Below are 21,172 nucleotides of genomic sequence, written 5' to 3'. Positions count from 1 at the left end.
CAGTGTATAGTAGGAGGCAAATTTGTCCAACAGCTAAAGCTTAAGAAAAAAATGAGTCATGCACAGGACAATGATCTGAAGCACATCTGTAAATCTGCTTTCACTATGCTTTCACATAAATGGGTGAAAAATGAAACAACTAAGGTTTTTGGAAAGTCCAGACCTTAACACAATAGAAACGGTGTGACCTGTGCATAAGGGAATGCCCAAAAACCTCAATGAACTGAAGCAATGTTGTAAGGAAGAAGGGGCAAAAATTCCTTCACAACAAGGTGAGAGACTGATAAAGTGATACAGAAAACAACTACTAGGTTAAAGGTGGATCTACAAGGAATTGAATCATAGGGGGTATTTTGTATTGCTGACTTATTTTTATTTTTTGCCTTCATTTTTTGTTTAATAAATAATGACATGGTTATATATTGTTGTTAAGTTAAGGTTGAATTTGCCTAATACTAAGACCCGCAACGATCAGATAATTATTTCTCTTTTATGTTTTAGACAAAAAACACATCAAATTCAAATAGGGGGTACTAACTTTTTCTACTCCTGTTTCTTTTTCAGCAGGTTGATTGGTGTTTCCAAATTGCCCATAGTGTATGATTGAGTTTCTTGTGTGCTGCGATGAGTTGGCACCCCATCCAATGTGTACCCCACATTGAGCCGTAGGTTTCCTGGGATGGGATCAAGGCCCCACTATGACCCTAGACAGGATATAGAGAATGAATGAATGAACAAATATGTATATGAATGTATTATATTAATAATAAATAGAGAGCACTAAGTCAGCTGTTGTTTACAGCTTTTGGCCCGTTTGTGGACAGGCCAGCTCTCAGGGTGTAAAATTCACTGCGGCAACGATGGCATTTTGTTGTCATGCCTTGACCAGTTGCTGCGATGCCCTATTAATATCAGAAAAGCACGGAGGCAATCATTTGCTGTGCCCTTTTCTTGTAGTGCCTTGGTGCCCTTTTGAAAAAAAAAATAGAAATTATCAAAGTATATTTGGATATTAATAGTAATATCACCAACCGCTAACACTATGTCGCATATTAACACATACCTTTAACCCATACCCCACTAGCCAGCAGTGATTACTTCACGCATTATAAAAACCATTGTGTGAAGATTCTATCGAATCCAGGGCTTTTTCCCAGCACTACATCAGCACATACAGTGTGGGTGGAAGTTCTTTGCTTCCTGCTTTCTTGATTCGCATGCACTCAGCCTGCCACAATGTGCTCCTAGTGCTTTATACATACACATGCTCTGTGCAGGACCGTTTTTGCATGTCACGGGACTTCGCTCCATGTGCATGCATCATACTGTAGGTCTATGTATGTGTCCATGAAATTTACATGATGCTGACTAGGCAGCTAAATGAAAGAAGATTTTTTACTTTTTTAGATGAGAAACACTGAAATAACCAAATATGAGAATCTTTTTATTAATTGTTTCACAAAAAACACCAGACCGTTGTGCTCGCAAATTGCACAAACTGCAAATTGTAGCTTGCCTAATACATGCTAGATAAGAATTGTTTAGTTTGAAACAATAAAGTCAATAAGAATTACTAATAAGAATATATATACTTTCAAAATTAAATAATTATGTTTTTAATTTTTTTAATAATTAAATAATTGTATCAGTTTGGCAGATTTATTTTGCTGTTTACGTGATGTCAGTGCAGCAATATGCTTTAAATTATTTATTGTTTTGCTTTACTTTATAGAATGAAATTAAATAATAATAATAGTTTTTAATGAAATACTACATTGCTTACTCATTTTAGTCATTTACAATCGCTGTGTCTTTACAATGAATTGCATATAATTTTCCATATTCTAGACTGGCACGATCAAAGTTGCCTCTTTGGCCCTTGTAGAGCTTCAAAATTGTTTTGTGCCAATGCTATTTGTTGGACATTAAAGACAATTACTGCATTACTGCAGTGCCCCCATGTGACTTGAAATGAATGATGAATTTTTTTGTGTTGTGTCCCATTTTATTTTCCATGTTCTTTAATTAATTTCGGTAATAAGGATAAACTGCTTTTTCAAAAAAAATAGTCCTTGAAAGAGACTTCAAAGCACAAGTCGTTCTAGATAAAGCCATCGGCTATACACTCACCTAAAGGATTATTAGAACACCATACTAATACGGTGTTTAGCCTCCTTTCGCCTTCAGAACTGCCTTAATTTTACGTGGCATTGATTTAACATGGTGCTGAAAGCATTCTTTAGAAATGTTGGCCCATATTGATAGGAAAGCATCTTGCAGTTGATGGAGATTTGTGGGATGCACATCCAGGGCACGAAGCTCCCGTTCCACCACATCCCAAAGATGCTCTATTGGGTTGAGATCTGGTGACTGTGGGGGCCATTTTAGTACAGTGAACTCATTGTCATGTTCAAGAAACCAATTTGAAATGATTAGAGCTTTGTGACATGGTGCATTATCCTGCTGGAAGTAGCCATCAGAGGATGGGTACAAGGTGGTCATAAAGGGATGGACATGGTCAGAAACAATGCTCAGGTAGCCCGTGGCATTTAAACGATGCCAAATTGGCACTAAGGGGCCTAAAGTGTACCAAGAAAACATCCCCCACACCATTACACCACCACCACCAGCCTGCACAGTGGTAACAAGGCATGATGGATCCATGTTCTCATTCTGTTTACGCCAAATTCTGACTCTACCATTTGAATGTCTCAACAGAAATCGAGACTCATCAGACCAGGCAACATTTTTCCAGTCTTCAACTGTCTAATTTTGGTGAGCTTGTGCAAAATGTAGCCTCTTTTTTCCTATTTGTAGTAGAGATGAATGGTACCCGGTGGGGTCTTCAGCTGTTGTAGCCCATCCGCCTCAAGGTTGTGCGTGTTGTGGCCTTACAAATGCTTTGCTGCATACCTCGGTTGTAACGAGTGGTTATTTCAGTCAAAGTTGCTCTTTTATCAGCTTGAATCAGTCGGCCTATTCTCCTCTGACCATGCCGCTTAAAATTGCTTAAATCACCTTTCTTTCACATTCAGTTTGGAGTTCAGGAGATTGTCTTGACCAGGACCACACCCCTAAATGCATTAAAGCAACTGCCATGTGATTGGTTGATTAGATAATTGCATTAATGAGAAATTTAATAGGTGTTCCTAATAATGTGAATATAATAAAAACAAAAAGCTATTTAAAATCGACAGTGGCTTCCATATATAAATGTGCTGATGTTCTGCAAATTATATGATTTAGAAATTAATGATGTCATGGTTTTCATTATGTAGTCTTCTATGTGTGGAAATTCACATGGGAGCATGAATGAGATACAACGATTTTTTGAAATTCACGTATCGCCACATTGACTCCAGATTTGATTTGTAATATCCAATGTATATGTCTACGTTGGAGTTGGCAAAATTTTGCCCTTCATTTGTAATCCTACAGATGGCACACTGTAAACTATTCACACATTGGCTGGCAGCACAGCATCCCATGTGATAGGAGCAAATTACTTGCTGTTATTGTAACAAAATAAAATTAATATTGAATCTGGATTATTTCTAAAATTGCGATACTAACAGAATAAAAATACAAATCAAATCAGCACCTTAGGTATCATGATAAAATCATATCGGGTCGCCCCTGGGTTTTCCCATCCTTAATAGCTGTCGATGTTGATGTGCTGATTATTAGGATGATAAATGTATAACCCTTCCAGAGCTTAATAGAGATCTTGGATTTCAGTGACAAAATGGATATGTCATATCTCGGGCGAATTCTTCCACTTTGCTGTAGATAATGACTTGTGTATGTGTCTGTGCTGCAGGGTCCACTCTGTCTCAGCTCTCTGACAGTGGGCAGACACTAAGCGAGGACAGCGGCGTGGACATCGCAGAGTCGGGACGCCTCAGCAAAGAGAGCAGTCCTCGTCCTGCCCGAACCCGGCCCCTGAGAGAGAGTGCAGGGGGAGGGGAGGGCAGCGCTGTGAAACCGGTGAGACCGAGAGAAACAGAGAGAGTGAGAAAACTCGCATATGAGAAAACAAAAATAGAAAAATAAATAGATGTCTGAGCTGAACTGTTGCATAAAGATTGTGTGTCTGCGCTTGGGTTAAAATATCATGCTTTGATACATCATGCTTTATCATGCTTTATATTTCTTTCTCATTCATTTCTTTTTATTTCCATTTCATCCGTCATCTAAAAAATGATCTCAATACACTGAAAATGAGCTCCGCTTTATGTGTATACACTTAGAATACTGCTTTACAGATGAACACATGGCTGTGAACGAAGCACAGCTTGTCGCCTTTTAAAATGATCGTGAATGGGATTATTTTGTGTGTTTGGTTGTTAGATTTCAGAAGGCAAAGGCTGTTTACGAAAGCCAAATGTGTATGTGTAATGTTGTACCTGTATATCTCTTTCTTGCAGACATTTTTCAATTCAGTATTTTTTATGTTTTTCTGTTTCCCTGTGACTCGGACAGCCTGGTCTTCTTGAGCCCATGTCAACTCTGGTGCGAGTACCGAAGAGCGCCAGCACGTTGGGTATCGCTATTGAAGGCGGGGCCAACACACGCCAGCCTTTGCCACGCATCGTCACCATACAAGTGCGTAACATCATGCACTCATGCTTATTACACTCCCTGTATGAGAAAAAATTACTTTCCAGCACCTTCTTATTCTGATTTTTATTTTATTTTACATTTACTTATGCTCTGCAAAGCTTTCATAACGGCTCTAATCTGAGGTGCTGTTAGTTCTTAAGGTTGATAACTCTAAATGAACTTCTCTGCAGCAGAGGTAAGTGTTGGTCTTGCTTTTAAAAAGCATCTCAGATTCCACAAAATGTTGATCCCTTGAGGTGGATTGGCTACAACAGCAGAAAAACACATCAGGCTCCCCTCTTCTCAACCAAGAATCTAAGGACATAGTCATATTTCCTTCTGTAGAACACAGTGTGGTCGCTTTCATCAGACCGGTAATAGATATAATAACCCTACAGTATAGTTGCCCTTGTTTTTCTTCTCTCAAAAGTATGAAAGCATTCTTGTTTCTAGTTCTTTAATAAAGAGACTACTTAAAATAACTGTAAATATACTTCATTTATAACATTTGAATCGAATTATTAATTTAATTTTAAAAAGCATATTTATTAATGAGTGCACTAATATACAGTATGCAGTTACATATTCTCATCATGAACAGGAATATCATGGGGAATTAAAAAAAAAGTTCATTTTCTGGGGCAGAATAATTGTACGAAATACATCTTTAATAGAGGAAAAACCCATAATTTTGCGGTGTCAATTTTCTTTTTTTACTTTTTTTTTACTTTTTTTTTATAATCTTACTTTGTGGTTAACAAGTATAAAGTATGCATGGGATCAAAGTGATACATACAGCACACCTATAATTAGTTTGAAGCAGATTCTTTTGTTAGCCATCAACAAGCTTCGGACAAATAACTCACTGGATATTTAAATCTATATTTGAACATCTGGGGCGTCTTCTGCTATTCATGTTCTGATGCTTGTGTTAGTCAATCCAATGGGTGCTAAAAAAACCTTCTTTTGCCTGGGATTGAGATGCCATGAACAGTTGTGTACCAAATACTCCATCAGTGAACAACAAGTTAGACAAATCTTTTGACTTCCCTGACTTTTGATTGTGCAGAATAAAAGGAACTCATTTATGAGAGTTAAAAACTCCCTTTATTTCTCTAAATAATCCCCTGCTACAGTAACACTAAGGCACTTAGCCCAGCATTGAACTAGAGCTTCGATGCCATCGGGGAGGAAAATTTCTCTCATCACTCAAAGCCATGGTCAGACTGCCTACCTCATGTCTGAAACTCTGGCCTCCCAGGAGCTCCTTTAGTTGCCCAAACATTTAGAGGTGGCTTGGAGCAAGGTCAGGAATGTACAGAGGATGCCGCAATAACGTCCAGCCAAGTTCCTGTGATACGCAAGTGGTGCAGTGGGCAGTATGAGGTTGTGCATTGTCATGCCAAAACAAAGTGCATTGTAAATAAAATCGAACTGAATTGTATTTTTATGTTGGCACAGATAAGATACCAGGATCAATCATAGGATCAACCATGAACCTAATAATAGAAAGTTAAAACTCTTGGGCTTGGCGAATTATAAGAAAGTTTTGACCTTTCAGTAGAAATGAATTAATAATGTTAGTAAATGTTTGAATATTTTTTGACTCTGTATTTATATATCTATGTATTTATATATGATTGTGACCATATTTTAATGTCAGAATGTCTTTTTCTTACCCAGAAAAGAAGACAAGTTAAAAGAAATCATTATAAGCCCAATATTGCCATGGTTTTCATGTTTATGATGAATGTGAACTTTTGACCACAATGATACCCCTGCAGGTTTAATTAAAGTTAAAAAGGTCTTGTTTTTCAAATTGTAGCCCATAACCTTCATTGTTCTGGGAATCTTTCGTCAGATTTGGAATGTGGCTGTGGGATTTGTGTTCATTTAGCCACAATGGTGTTAGTGAGGTCAGGTATTGATTCCAGCGAAAAGGCCAGGCACGTATTCAGCATTTAAGTTCATCCTAAAGATGTTCATTGAGGTTAAGGTCAGGTCTCTTTGCCGGCCTCATGGGTTTTTCCAGTCCAACCGTGGCAAGCCATGTCTTCATGGACATTGCCTTTGTGCACAGGAGGGTTGTCATGCTGAAACACATTTGGACCCCTTACCCCAGGGACCGGAAATCTTTATCCTAGAGCAAACCCAGACATTCTGGACAATTCTGTGTTTCTAACTTTGTAAAAACAGTTCAGGAAGCACCACATGCTGTATTGGTGGGATGATCAACTGTCCAAAAACATTATAGCATTAAATAAAAGCATACAGTAACATACAGTACGAGAGAAACTTGCATGTGCCTCAATGTTAGTACTATTCATTTTAGTTACAATAGCTTTCTTCCCCCCACTCAAGACACATACAGTAAGAGAACATTTCAGGAATTATTGTCATTTAAATGACTTCTGCTTTAATTCTCTAGACTGGGCAGCTAAAAAGCATGTCTTTTGATTATATCATTTTAGAAATGTCTCCTAAACTCCTACAGAATTTAAAAGGCAGAATATAGAGGTTCAATTATGAGCTCCCTGCCGTCTGTCACATAATAACGTAATGAGAAGGCAAGGGCAGCTTGACTCGGGGAAATAGAGACAAAAGAACCACATGGGGTATCAGACAGTGAAGGTCCACTTATGCTTCTATTTGAAAGGCACTTGCAGTTTAGAAAAGTCGCTTTTCGAAACTAAATCATCTGAGAATTTTCTCTTTTTAATGTGGCATAAAGCAGCTATGTTCGACCTACAGTATAAACTAACAAATTAAATAGCTGCAAACAAAATAACACTAACACTGCTGTTTTTACATTCTACAAGATTACTTAGTGGGAAATAATTAATTAAAAAAAAAGGCTTGAATGAGTTTTGTTCAGTCTGTTGAGTTAATTTACTTTTATCTGCAATCTTGCTGAGTCGCAAGCTTTAATCGACCTGTTGGAGGTTTGATGATATGCTGCTTAGCTGTGAGCTGCTGTTTAGGTTGCTGTTTTCTGTGCTAATGACTCATTGCTAGTGAAAAATAAAAAATATATATAGTGTTTATTACCTGTGGCTTGAAATTGGGAATGTGGCTGTGTATTTAACATTGGATAAACACTGAGTACCCCCCCCCCCCCACACACACACACACACACTTTCAATTGCCTCAAATCAACATGGTGTGAATTGCACAAGGAACTGGAATCATTCTGTTAAGATTCTGGTCCATGTCGAGATGGTTGCATCGTGTAATTGCTGCAGATTTGGCAGCTGAACATTCGAGCTGCGAATCTCAAGGTCTGCCACATCCCAAAGGTGCGCCGTTGAATTCAGATCTTGGGTCCGTCGAGGCCAATGAATTACACAGAACTCATTGTAATGTTCATGCAGCCCATTTGAGATGGCATCGTGCTTTGTAACATAACACATTGTTATGCTGGATGTAGCACTTTTAAGATATGTAAATTGTAGTCTAAAAGGGATGACCATGGCCAACAGCAATACTCAGATACCACAGACGATGCTTGATGGGTATTAAGAGGCCAGTGTGCAAGAAAGCATTCTCATACAAACAATCTCATACCATTACATAACCAACAGCAGCCTGGACCTTTAATACAAGGCAGGTTTGGATCCATGGATTCATTCTATTGATGCCAAATTCAGACCCCACCATCTGCATGTTGCAGATTCAGATGTCAAAACTCATTTAGCCATCAGTTTCAGTGAGTCAGTGCCCAGTGTAGCCTCAGAGGAACTTGATGTGGTCTTCTGTGAAGTGCTTTTCTGCTCACCACAGTTATAGTAGAGAGTATACAGTATTGTAGCATAACAACTGTAGCAAATTTGTAAGCTTTATTCTTTCATCTACACATTAATGTGAGTAATGTATTTGAACACCTTGAAGTTATTAAAAAACCCGTAAGGAAAGCTTGTGATACCGGCTCTAATGTCTGTTATACCATGAATCCATGCTGACTATAAACATGGTTATATAAGTCTAAATGAGGTTACTGTGGGAGAAGTGAGGTGTCTGGGACAGTGATAGTGTGTGCAAGTGTTTGGAGATCAGCAGCAGGGCTTCGTGTTGTGAGGTGATTGCATGTATCATGAGTTGGAGCGAAGGCTGGAGCTCTTAGTGCCTAATGTGCGATGAAAAAAAAAAAGTTTTCATTAAGGCTGGCTTGGCTACAAATGAATACATCGAATAAAAAGCTCAATGGAGAGACATGCAGACGGAAAGAGCTTTTAATGAAGCAAGGGAAGCAGAAAGAGAGAGTGAGATGCTCAAGAGGACGAGACAGATAGCCAGGCAGCCAGGAGTAGATTTTAATTCCCTGGCCATGGGCGGTTCATCAGCAATGGAAATGGGTAAAGCAAAAACAGCAGCTGCAGACAAGATAGTGCTGAGGACTTTTGTTGTTTTTTTTTACCATTTCTGTTTTGTCCCAAGTCACAGGGATTCATCAGCCTATAGTGATTTCCATTACTAATGTTTAAACCCCATTTTCTAGCACCGCCTGTCTTCTCGTATGCCTGCGCATTTTTATGCTAATTATTAATAGCTTTTGTATTCATGTAAAACAGTTCTCTCTGCTTTTCAGAGAGGAGGCTCAGCTCATAACTGCAGGCAGCTGAAGGTGGGCCAGGTGATTCTGGAGGTGAATGGGATTTCTCTGAGGGGACGAGAGCATCGAGAAGCAGCCTGCCTCATCGCTGAGGCTTTTAAGACCAAAGAGAAGGACTACATTGACTTCCTCATTACGGAGTTCAATGTGGCGTTGTAAGACCTCTCAGGCGTTAAAGAGGACGACAACTGTAAACACTTTTGGCACAAGGATGCCACTAGTCCCGAGCAAACTGAAATTCTCTTATCAGACACTGTATAAGTCCACCTAGTTTTATCATTCTGAACATGTTGAACTGGCACTGCTCAGTCTGATCACAATCGTATCTTTGGATGACATCTGTCTTTACTTGAGTCCTTCTTACACAGATCATTCCCTAGTCATGAAACAAATTCGATTCAGTGTCTGTGTCACAACTATGCGCTCATTTCCCATGTTGGAATTTGCATCTTTAACCATTACATCATCTTTATCTCAGATGTCTAATTTTATAAAAGTATGCACTTTGTGTCACTATTTTTGTGATCATGACACAAACCCAAGATGCTGGCATTATATATGTTACTGTATGAGAATTCAGGACTATCTGCACAGACAGTAATTTAAATAAATGTATTATCAAGAAATATGGTTAGACATTTAGTTAAATACGCTCCTTTTCTTTCCTTTCAAAGCCATAAGGCTCAGGACAAAGGGATCAAATCTCAATCAAATATAGTTAGATTTAACGAAAAAGCTTAACATTGGTATTTAGTAGTAGACATGACGTGCCTAGATGGCAGCACTTAGAACAGATGTGTCTCCTGTCTTTTGTACAGTTCTGTGAATATTCCTTTATGTGTGTGAACCTCAAGGACATAGTGTTTATGCATCACCTAATCCGTCTTCTCCATAATGGCAGTACCTTTAATGAAACCATTATTTTATTAGAATTTGATTACACCATTTTGTTGTATCCTAATTATTTGCTAACAGATTCGCATTTAGAAGCCACATCTGAGTTGTTCATACAGTAGCTATACATGTTTAACATTAATTTCATAACTATGCCTCTTCCTGATTTAAAAAAATGTAAAATCCAGTTATATACAGTACGATAGGGACACAAGTGTGTAAAAGCAGTGCATCCTTTGTTTAGGGCAATCTATAGATCAGTATCCATTACTTGGATCAGAACACAGATAGACAGCAACAAGCCAGGATAAAACCAGAAAATCATAAACGCGGAACAGGAAAACAAGTCTTTGGCTTACTACGACAGAATGGCAGTCGATTTCATGCTTGAGTTGAAGGAACAAGATCGTAGAGTAGTTATTTAAAGGTTAAACCTAGAATAGGTGCACACATTTGATTTTTAAAAAATGGCAGGAACAGATGAAGAGAGGACCAAAACAATAGTGCATTGCAATGTAATCGAAAAGTGCAAAACAAGAGATTACCATACATCTGCTTTTTCGTTCTACTGTGAACTTGATTGCCACGTGATCCATAAAGCATATCAAGGTTAATATCAGAATGCCGGTATTCAGTTTATCCAAGCAGGTATAAAACATTGCACTGATTAGTGGGATAATTATCTTACTGTTGGAAAATAATTTCTACATGGTGGACAAGAAAATTGGCAGAGCATCAACGCTCTGGAGGCGATGGACCTGGTAAGATAAGATCTTACCTTATTACTGATATTTCAGGATTTAGATTACTTCTAAAAAGACAGGCTTTGTTGTATTTTTAATGCAGTCTTGAGGAATATTTCTCCAGGCTTCCTGAAGGACTTTTCTGGCTCTAATCTTTTGGCATGAAACCATCTAACTAAAGGCATGAACCAGTAAGAAACAGGTGCAGATGATGACAGATGATCAGGCTGGTGATAAGTATATTGGTGATGCTGACTGCTGGTTTGTTGGAACAGACGAAAGGGGAAATGAGGTTGTTACACAAACACCCAATTTTTAACACCATTCAGGATATCACAATATACAGTAAAAATTTGTGTGCATAATTTATGTTATTTAATTAAATAAGAAGAACTGAGACGTGGCTTAAGATTTTTGCATTGTACTAAACATTCACATTATGTTTTGAGACTTGACATGATGTTTTTATTTATTATTCGCTTGTTAAATACCGGTTGTGCCATGAGGCAATAATAAAAGAGGTCCCAGGTTCAAACCTTGGGTTCAGAAATCCCACTTCCACAAAATGTAAAAATCTGAAGAGAAAAATAGCAACTGGGTAAAAACAGAAATTAATTTACTCATGTTTAACAAAATTATTAATATGCCACGACATAAATGTGAACAGAATCAAGCTCTAACATTCCTGCTCAAACAAATGCTAAATACTGTTGATGGAATTGGACAAAACACCTGTTCATCTGCTCACTTCAGTTTCCTGTAAAGTGTGCAGAAATGACAATCTCATAATTACACTTTTATTGCTTGTCAGCATGGCTCCTTTCTTGTTTTTCTTTTTTCTCTTTTTGTAATAATTACTTATAGGCTATGACAATAAAATCCTAGGACAGAACACACTGTTCATACTGTTACCATGAGAAAGAAGTGACAGACAGAGAAAAAGGACCAAAAATAAATCCCAAAAGCGACTCACACTACATCTGTAGCCAACTTATTTTTTTCATCCAGAGAACTCGTGATCCAAAAGAAAAATGAAGAGGTACTTTATCTAATTATGATAGTACGATCTGAAACAAGACAAGCTCATCAGGCCGAGGACAGGAGGGGAGCTGTGCAGTCAGTGTAACTAATGAAAAGTTGCAGAGTGTGAAAAGAGAAAAGGAGATGTAGCAGGGCTGAGTCTTGATGTGTCACTCAGGTTACATAAACATGGAAGAGCAGAAGAAAATTAGAGAGAAGGATTCTAGTCTTTTCGGTGTGTTTGTGTGTGTGAGATCAAGAACCAGATCTGCCAATATGAAAATATATATAAACTAATGACTAAATGATTCAGTGAAAAATAAAATATTAAACATTTTTAAGAATAGAAGAACAAAACCAGATGTATATATTAATACTTTTCATTGAATTTTTTTGGTGTATTGTTCATATTGACTGATTTAATTTTGTGTAATCTGTCAGTGTTTATTTATTGATCAATTTTCTGTAATAATTAACATACCTGTTATTAAGTTTTTCTGTACATTTATTGATTTACATGTTTGTTTGTATGTTTGATTTCTGTCAATCAATTACTAATTTAATATTTTCCTATATCTTTGGTTTTTCTGTGAATTCTTTGGAATTTTCTGTGCTAATTTTTGTTTTGTTTAGTTAATGCCATACAGCAACATCAATAATGTTATATACCATTAACAATAATATTTTTTGACATATATGATATAGGTTTAAAAACAGAGATTATACATGATCAAAATTTGGTTTTAAATCATGATACTACATTAAAATAGATTTTTTTTTACTTTATTTTATTTATTCATTTCAGTTGTTTTATTATTTTTTGTATTTAAATATTATTATAGGAAAGCATTTTTTCCCAGTTTAGGCTACTGTCTATAATGATACTTAAGTATAGGCTACCTTGAAAAGCACAAACTTTACACAAGAAATGGTCAAAGTTTAAAAAAAAAAAAAAAACTTATTATTATATTTAAATTTTACTTAAATAGATTTAAGCTAGAGGTGGGTAAGTTTAAAATATGTTGGTGCAGAACATTTGAGTAAATATCAAATATGTTGATATTGGGGTTGAAAATAGTTGAAACCATAAGTAATTGATTATCAGTAATTCCTAATAATTAATTAATAAGTCAATTAGCATAATTGGTTAATACATTTTCTGTAAGGAAAAATTAATTAAATAATGATTGGTCATTAGCATCTTATCTTTATTTATTTATTTACTTAGCTGTTTATTTCATTTATTTAGCATTTTTATAGGATTGAAAAGGGATTTGTGTAATATGATTTTTATTACACTGACCAGAAAAATTAGTGTCCTAGTTAAAATCATTTATATATTTTTCAAAATCATAGCACAATTCATCATCAAAGGATTTATCGTGCATTCTTTAATCAGAATTGTTTATATATTTTATTAACAAAATATAGCTATAATTCCGTAGCACAGGAGGTAGAAAGCAAATGTAGAGTATAACACACGAGAAGCATCATTTCATAATTACCTTCCAGGGCATAACACGGAGGAAAACGAACCCAAACAAGTAGAGAAAGTCATGAGAGACCAAAAAATTCAATTACTAGAAATGAATATTATGTTGTAAAGAATGTTTAGAAATCAATAGCTAGCCTCTGAGTGGCGCAGTGGTAAAGCGCTCGCCCTATCATCTGGAGATCACTGGTTCGACCCCGGGTGATGCTGTTTTCCTCTCACAGCCGGAGGCACAGAGAGAGCTGATTGGCCGAGCTCTCTCAGGGGGGAGGGATGAGAGGTACCTGCGCTCCCACATTAATCACGGCTCTACAGCCAATCAGGGGCGTCTGTGAGCTCGCGCACACGGAAGGAGCGGCTAGCGCTTTCCTCCGAGTGTGTTACTCCGCCCCTAACGGTGCGTGAGCGAGCAGTTCGAAAAGATCGACTGAGTGGTTGTAGTAGCCTTGATGTGTGTGGGAGCCTCCCAGTGATGGGGAGTAATTGGCCACGACTAGATTGGGGAGAAAATCGGGGAAAAGAAAAAAAAAAAGCAAGACTAGTGACTGAATCTCTGGTATTTTATAATATGGGTTTTTTTCCTTATGTTTTTTCCTATATACATGGAAGTGATTGATCTCAGGTGTGTGTGTGTGTGTGTGGTGAACCAGAAGTGGATTTCATGAAGTTGAGGGTTATTCTTAGGTAAGCCTGTATCCATAACTGTCTATACAACAACAATTCAGTTATGAAGGTAAACAGGTAAACCAATTATTAAACAAGCCAAAACTTATTTATATTAATAGGAATAAAATCGAGATATAGTTATTTATTTATGTATTTCTATACATTTTGTGTCTTTTTATAGTTATTTGCTATTAAACAACTGGGAATGTTTTGTTTATTTATTCATTTATTCATTGAGTCATTTCTTTCTTTCTTTTTCAGTTTGGTTTCGGTTTGGTTATTAACATAACATAACATATCCCAGGTGTAAAAGCTCATCAAATAAACTGCTAAAATGAGTTCTCATCAATATCCACTTGAGAATCAGACTCCTTTTAAATACACTGCTGATTATGGTGACATAAATTGGGCTTTGGCTAGTTCGTTTCCTTCACTTTAATCCTATTTCTGAATCGACCTGTCTGTCAGATAGCATCAATGCTTAGCATTCAGAGAGTCACTCTTAACTCTGTGTATCCTCCTGAGCATGCAGTGCTACTCAGTTTTTAAACACAAGTAACACAGACCCAAGGATTTTTCAGTCCAGCTGTGTGCAGTGCACATCTGAAGGCTTCACCTGTGGCTTTGCACAGGACCGAAAAGAGGTTGGATGAAAAAATAATATGGCTGATCTGCTCACACACACACACACATACACATACACACAAAAGTCCTACTTGCGCTTTCTTTTTATATTGACAGTCTGAGTGCTCGTACTACAATTTATACGCTCTTTACACACTAAGGCAGAAATGTTAGAAGATTTTGCCTGAGGTGTTTGTAGGGTTTGAAAAGGATCGTGGAACCTGGAGGCATCGGAACCCAGTGGAGTAACTACACAAAATTTTAATATTTCACTGTAGTGCAATATTTACAAGCAGAATTCAGTGTTTTTTTTTTATTGACAGTTGTCTTATCGATGTTTCTTTTTCTATTTCTTGCTCTTTTACTTTCTCACTATGCTTTGCTTAGCATATTGATTTTTGCTCTCAGTGCTCTCAAACATTAGGGTGGACCATTTCCGTTTAACACACTGGATTGTTATGGATTTATCTGGAACTGAAGCATTGGTCAACATTAACATCAAAGCTAGTAATGCTGTGCGTTTTTTGAACTGCGTTAGTTTAGAAAACGCATAAAATATCAGTATACTTCTAAAATATCAATATGCATCTCCAGTATTGAACTGGGTACACTTAGATTTTAATTAAATTAGTTACTGAAAGTAATGTTGGCTGTCAGCCATGAGCCAATCAGATATTGGATTTTAAGTAGGGAAAGTCCTAATTATTACTACACTTTTATAATTCTACACCTTGCATTAGAGGTGTGTATGGAACTTTTTTCTCCCAAAGGAATTCTGACCAATCCGACCCACTTCCTTAGTACATATGACTAAACCCAACCAACTGCCAAAGGAACTGGCCAATCCGAACTACTTAATCATAAAATTTTTATCAATCTCAACCTAAGGAATTTTAACCAACCAATACTAAACACGTACTCAGAAATCGAGACCAATCCCAAGTCCACCCCAATGAACTCTGCCTAATCCTATCTCAGAAAGTTTGGCAAATCCCACCCACTGTAAAAGGAATTCTAACCAATCCTGTAATCTTCTGTAGAAAATGTTATCTAATTCCAACTCACCACCCAAATGAATTCTGACCAATCCCATGCACCTTCTCAGACAGTATAACCAATCCTAACCCACCTTCCTGCGAGCAGTTCTACTCACTTTTTCAGAAAGTTTAACCAATCACAATCAATGCCAAAATGATTTCTGACCAATTCTACCAATTTCCTTAAAACTTTGACCAATTCTTACCCCGTCCCAAGCGATTTTTCAAAAAGTTTGCTTTATACTAAATTACACCCAAAGGAACTTCCTGCTGCCTCAAAAAGTTGGACCAATCCTAACCCATTCCAAAAGTAATTCTGGCCAAGAAAGTCTTACACATTCTACACAATCCTACACATTTCTGCAGAAAATATGACCAATCTTGCCCATTCCAGCATTTATTATTTTATTTACCTTTGCCTAGAATATTTTTTAACAATTTTAAGTTTCTGCCGTCCCTTATTTAACCAGGATGACAAAACCCAAAGAGCACTTATTGATCTGATCAAATCAATCAGTATATCTGAATCTAATAAATATTTATTTGATAGAATTATCAAACCCTGTGATCAAACCAAAGTTTTCTGACAGAGAATTTAAGAGTATAAGCAGATCGAAAGCATTAAATATATTTATATCACTTTTTTGTGTATTTTATTAATATTTTTTTAAACCCATACTTCCTTGCATACCACACTGATGGAAGATCGAAAAATTAAAAGCGCACTGTTTTTTTTTTTGTTTGTTTTTTTATTTTCATGACCATTTCCTACCATTCTGTATAATCCTCCCCCCCTCCCCACTGTCTTCATTTGCCAATCTGTCATGTTGCCTGCCTCTTGTACAGTTTAATTTATAAAAAAAAAAAAAGCATTGTACACAGCCCTGCTATTTATACAGAAAATGTGTTTAATTTTACAATAAAGATAAACTGTAGAGGAAACAGCTGCACTGAATTCATTCATTATTTCACAGAGAACTTACTATAAGATCACAATGCGGTGCTGACATTATCTGTGACTGAGAAGTAATCGGAAAAGAAAAACTGTATGATTATTCAGTCTTCATCCACAAAGCATGTTTGATACAGTAACTAAGTAGATAGAATACTCTGCCTGAAAAGAATTCCAAACACTAATATTTCATTGGACCACTTGTTGCTTTGATTACGGCAATGGTCTTGTTTAATAAGCTTGTGCAATGTCACAACATTCATTTCTCTCCAATATCTTGTATTGATTATGTGAGAGTCACACCGCTACATAAAGCCTTCTCCAGCACACCCCAAAGATTTTCAATTGTTTTGAGGTCTTGACTCAGTGGCGGCCAATTCATGTGTAAAAATGTTGTCTCATGCTCCCTGAACCAGTCTTTCACAATACGATCCTGATGAATCTTGGCATCTGATGATGTGGTAAACCTGGAGATTCTGTCATTCCTTTAAATTATATAATTAATAACATGTCACAATGAGTGCAGATAAATACGGTACAAATCTTGAAGCTTGTACTACGTTCGGAGACCCTTTCTGACCATGGTGTGTGGAACATTTCTGTGCACTTCTGTCTTCCTCTCTCTTATCTAAAAATATTTCTGTAGAGCAATGACCTTCGCCAAATGAGGCCTGGCCTCTCTTCACCTTTTCCGTTCCGCTGTGATTCATGAGGGGATATTTTTATACCTAAAAAACAACACGAAGCAGAAAATCCTATTCTTTTTTCCATAAACGTGACATTTTTTTTTAATTACGGCAGCTCAACAGCTGATCAACCAACAACCAACTCGACATTATTGGTTAATTGGTTGTTGGTTGATCATCAACCATTTAGTAAAGACTTATGGGGTTTTAATGGAATTTTTTATTATTATTATTATTTTAAGAGATTTACTGTGTAATGTATTACTAAATCATGCTTGCGATCGGGAACATTGGCCCAACAAGGGATGGGTAAGATGTCAGATTGTCTTAAAACATAATCCCGATCCAATCTAAATATAAATATTTTTTAACTATATTGTTTTTGATATTGTAAACATTTTTGAATTATTTAATTAAATTAATTATTAAATTGAAAATAGTAAATTCCTTTTGAATAAAAGAAAAAAAACCTACTGAGAGGCTTGAATGAGGAATTTACACCACATAACACTACAGGATAGTTGTTTTGTTTCCCCCTGGAGCATTACACCCAGCCATGATTTACTTACTGTAATAGTCTCATTGTTAAATGGATGTGACGTACAGTGAAATGTCTAAAAACCACAGACGAACCTCAATTTTCTAAATATTAACCTGCATATTGAAATGAAATTCATATCTTTCATGGAGATGAGGAGGGCAGTTTGTGGCTTATCAGGGTAATTCAAAGAAGTAAATAACTTTTCAGTCATTCTTTTATTCTTCAGGCCCTATCCCATTAAGTGCCTCTTTTAGATATATCAGATTCGATTACACAGGGAAAGTGTTATATATAGACCACATTGCCAGTCTGTTGGCTTATTTCCATGCTCTTATTTGATGTTCTCTCCTGATATTTCCCTTGGGTTACTGACAATTTTCAAATAAATGTCCTTCTTCTATTATCTCAACCTACCGTATTAATCTAGGAAGCCACTAGCAGTCTGATCAACAGACCAAATCAACCTAACTGTAAGCAAAACAATACACCTCCTTGTGTTTGCATTCTAATGCGCAAATTTGAAACAAGCCAAAAGGGCAATACTGGTCTGGTGCTGTCTGATAGATCAAGCTGTTGCTATGGTCACCAACTTCTCATCATCCTATGGTGCACGATAACTTTGTCTATCTTTTGTCATATAACGGTATTTTTGGTATTACAGTGGGGCAAAAAAGTATTTAGTTCGCCACCAATTGTGCAAGTTCTCCCACTTAAAAAGATGAGAAAGGCCTGTAATTTTTATCATAGGTATACCTCAACTATGCCTATACCTCAACTATGAATACCAGAAAATCACATTATTAGCAAAGTATGGTGGAAAATAAGTATTTGATCACCTACAAACAAGCAAGATTTCTGGCTCTTACAGACCTGTAACTTCTTCTTTAAGAGGCTCCTCTGTCCTCCACTCGTTACCTGTATTAATGGCATCTGTTATCAGTCTAAAAGACACCTGTCCACAACCTCAAACAGTCACACTCCAAACTCCACTATGGCCGAAACCAAAGAGCTGTCAAAGGACACCAGAAACAAAATTGTAGACCTGCACCAGGCTGGGAAGACTGAATCTGCAATAGGTAAGCAGCTTGATGTTAAGAAATCAAATGTGGGAGCAATTATTCAAAAATGGAAGACATACAAGACCACTGATTATCTCTCTTGATCTGGGGCTCCATGCAAGATCTCACCCAGTGGAGTCAAAATGATCACAAGAACTGTGAGCAAAAATCCCAGAACCACACGGAGGGACCTAGTAAATGACCTGCAGAGAGCTGGGACCAAAGTAACAGGCATCAGTACCATCAGTAACACACTGCGCCGCCAGGGACTCAAATCCTGCAGTGCCAGACGTGTCCTCCTGCTTAAGCCAGTAGATGTCCAGGCCCGTCTGAAGTTTGCTAGAGAGCATTTGGATGATCCAAAAGATGATTGGAAGAATGTAATGTGGTCAGATAAAACCAAAATAGAACTTAGTGTTTGGAGAAGAAAGAATGCTGAGTTGCATCCAAAGACCACCATACCTACTGTGAAGCATGGGGGTGGAAACATCATGCTTTGGGGCTGTTTATCTGCAAAGGGACCTGGACGACCCATCCATGTAAAGGAAAGAATGCATGGGGCCATGTATGGTGAGATTTTGGGTAAAAACCTCCTTCAAGCAGCAAGGGCATTGAAGATGAAACGTGGCTGGGTCTTTCAGCATTGAAGCATTTCAAGGTCCTGGAATGGCCTAGCCAGTCTCTAGATCTTAACCCCATAGAAACTCTTTGGAGGAAGTTAAAAGTCTGTGTTGCCCAGCGACAGCATCACTGCTCTAGAGGAGATCTGCATGGAAGAATGGGCCAAAATACCAGCGACAGTGTGTGAAAACTTACAGGAAAACGTTTGACCTCTGTCATGCCAACAAAGGGTATATAACAAAGTATTGAGATGAAATTTTGTTTACCAAATACTTATTTTCCACCATAATTTGCAATTAAATTCTAAAAATCCTACAATGTGATTTTCTGGATTTTTTCCCTTATTTTGTCTCTTAGTTGAGGTATACCTATGATAAAAAATTACAGGCCTCTCTCATCTTTTAAAGTGGGAGAACTTACACAATTGGTGGCTGACTAAATACCTTTTCGCCCTACTGTATCTCAAATCTATTTTCATGGATATTATTTTGAAATACAATTTAGGTGATTTTAATTATTTTTTCTTTTGTTAAGCAATAGCACATGTGGGCCCAGCAGCCCACATGTCCATGTTCTTTGATAATAACAGCCTTTAAAGCTTTTAAATCCAAACTATTTTTATTGTGCACTTAAAATTCTTTTTCACATTTAAACAAATGCAGCCTCACAGGGACTTTAAACAGGGGGAATAAACATTAAACATCATCTGATTGTAGCTGGTTTTAGCATTGCGTAATTACAAGCTCAACAACATAGAAAATTTTTTCTGTGCTACTATTTATTTAACAAAAATGTGGGAAATACCAAGTACTCCCATGTTTCAATAGCTAGTAGATCTACACTACCGTTCAAAAGTATTAGAACACTTTCTAACTCCATGATGGTTCCTGATTTTTATTTCTTTCTACATTGTAAAGGAATGCTAAAGGCGTCCAAAAAATGCATTAATCTCCTTTAAACATTTAATAGTGAGATGTTTCTGCTACTTCTGCTCTGTAAAGACTTCATAACGCCTCTAATCTGAGCTGCTGTTAATTGGTCATTTTTCAGGCTGATAACTCTAAATGAACTTCTCGTCTGCAGCAGAGGTAGGTTTTGGTCTCGCCCTCCGAACCTGTTCATTACGAATTCAGGTGTATTAATCAGGTCCCGTATCCCTAATCTTAATTCTCCAGCATACCAAGACATCTGAACACTTAGACTTAGAGTCTGAAGGTCTTTTGGAGCCCTGAAGAGATTCTGACATGTCCTGACATATACATGTGTATTTTTCAGTTACTTACTGTATAAACATATAAATGTCTAAAGTCTAATAACATTGTATTTAGCACAAACTGGGCAACAGTAAAATATGAGCAGCATGTACGTACAAGCTTTATGTTGGAGAAAAAAACAGTTATGCGTGATTAAAACAAGCACTCACTAAAACAAGACAACAAAACACATTCATGACATTTGTGTACAAGACTTTTGTGACCTGGATCTTGTTGTTTTTACTTCAGAATGATGTGACAATCATCTCGCTCGCTCATTTACAGAAAACAATACATTCATTAAAATTCTCTCGGACACTCTTTGTTTAGAAAGGCCGTATGCGAGGAGGCGTGAATGATCATGAATGATGCTG

General features: G+C 37.0%; 1 protein-coding gene across 1 annotated transcript in view; it reads left to right on the top strand.

The window, feature by feature from the left end:
• Positions 1-10,865, top strand: part of whrna (whirlin a) — a 138,635-nt gene extending 127,770 nt beyond the window's left edge. Inside the window, exons 10-12 of the mRNA XM_053479239.1 lie at positions 3,821-3,987; positions 4,483-4,605; positions 9,188-10,865. Of these exons, the coding sequence (XP_053335214.1) occupies positions 3,821-3,987; positions 4,483-4,605; positions 9,188-9,370 (473 nt within the window). The 3' untranslated portion in view covers positions 9,371-10,865. The remainder of the gene's footprint in view (positions 1-3,820; positions 3,988-4,482; positions 4,606-9,187) is intronic.
• Positions 10,866-21,172: the final 10,307 nt, after the last annotated feature.

Source organism: Clarias gariepinus, chromosome 19 (assembly GCF_024256425.1).
Source record: "Clarias gariepinus isolate MV-2021 ecotype Netherlands chromosome 19, CGAR_prim_01v2, whole genome shotgun sequence".
NCBI classification, from domain to species: Eukaryota; Metazoa; Chordata; class Actinopteri; order Siluriformes; family Clariidae; genus Clarias; species Clarias gariepinus.
The sequence above is the reverse complement of the archived record's forward strand: the minus strand, read 5'-3'. Positions and strand labels throughout refer to the sequence as shown.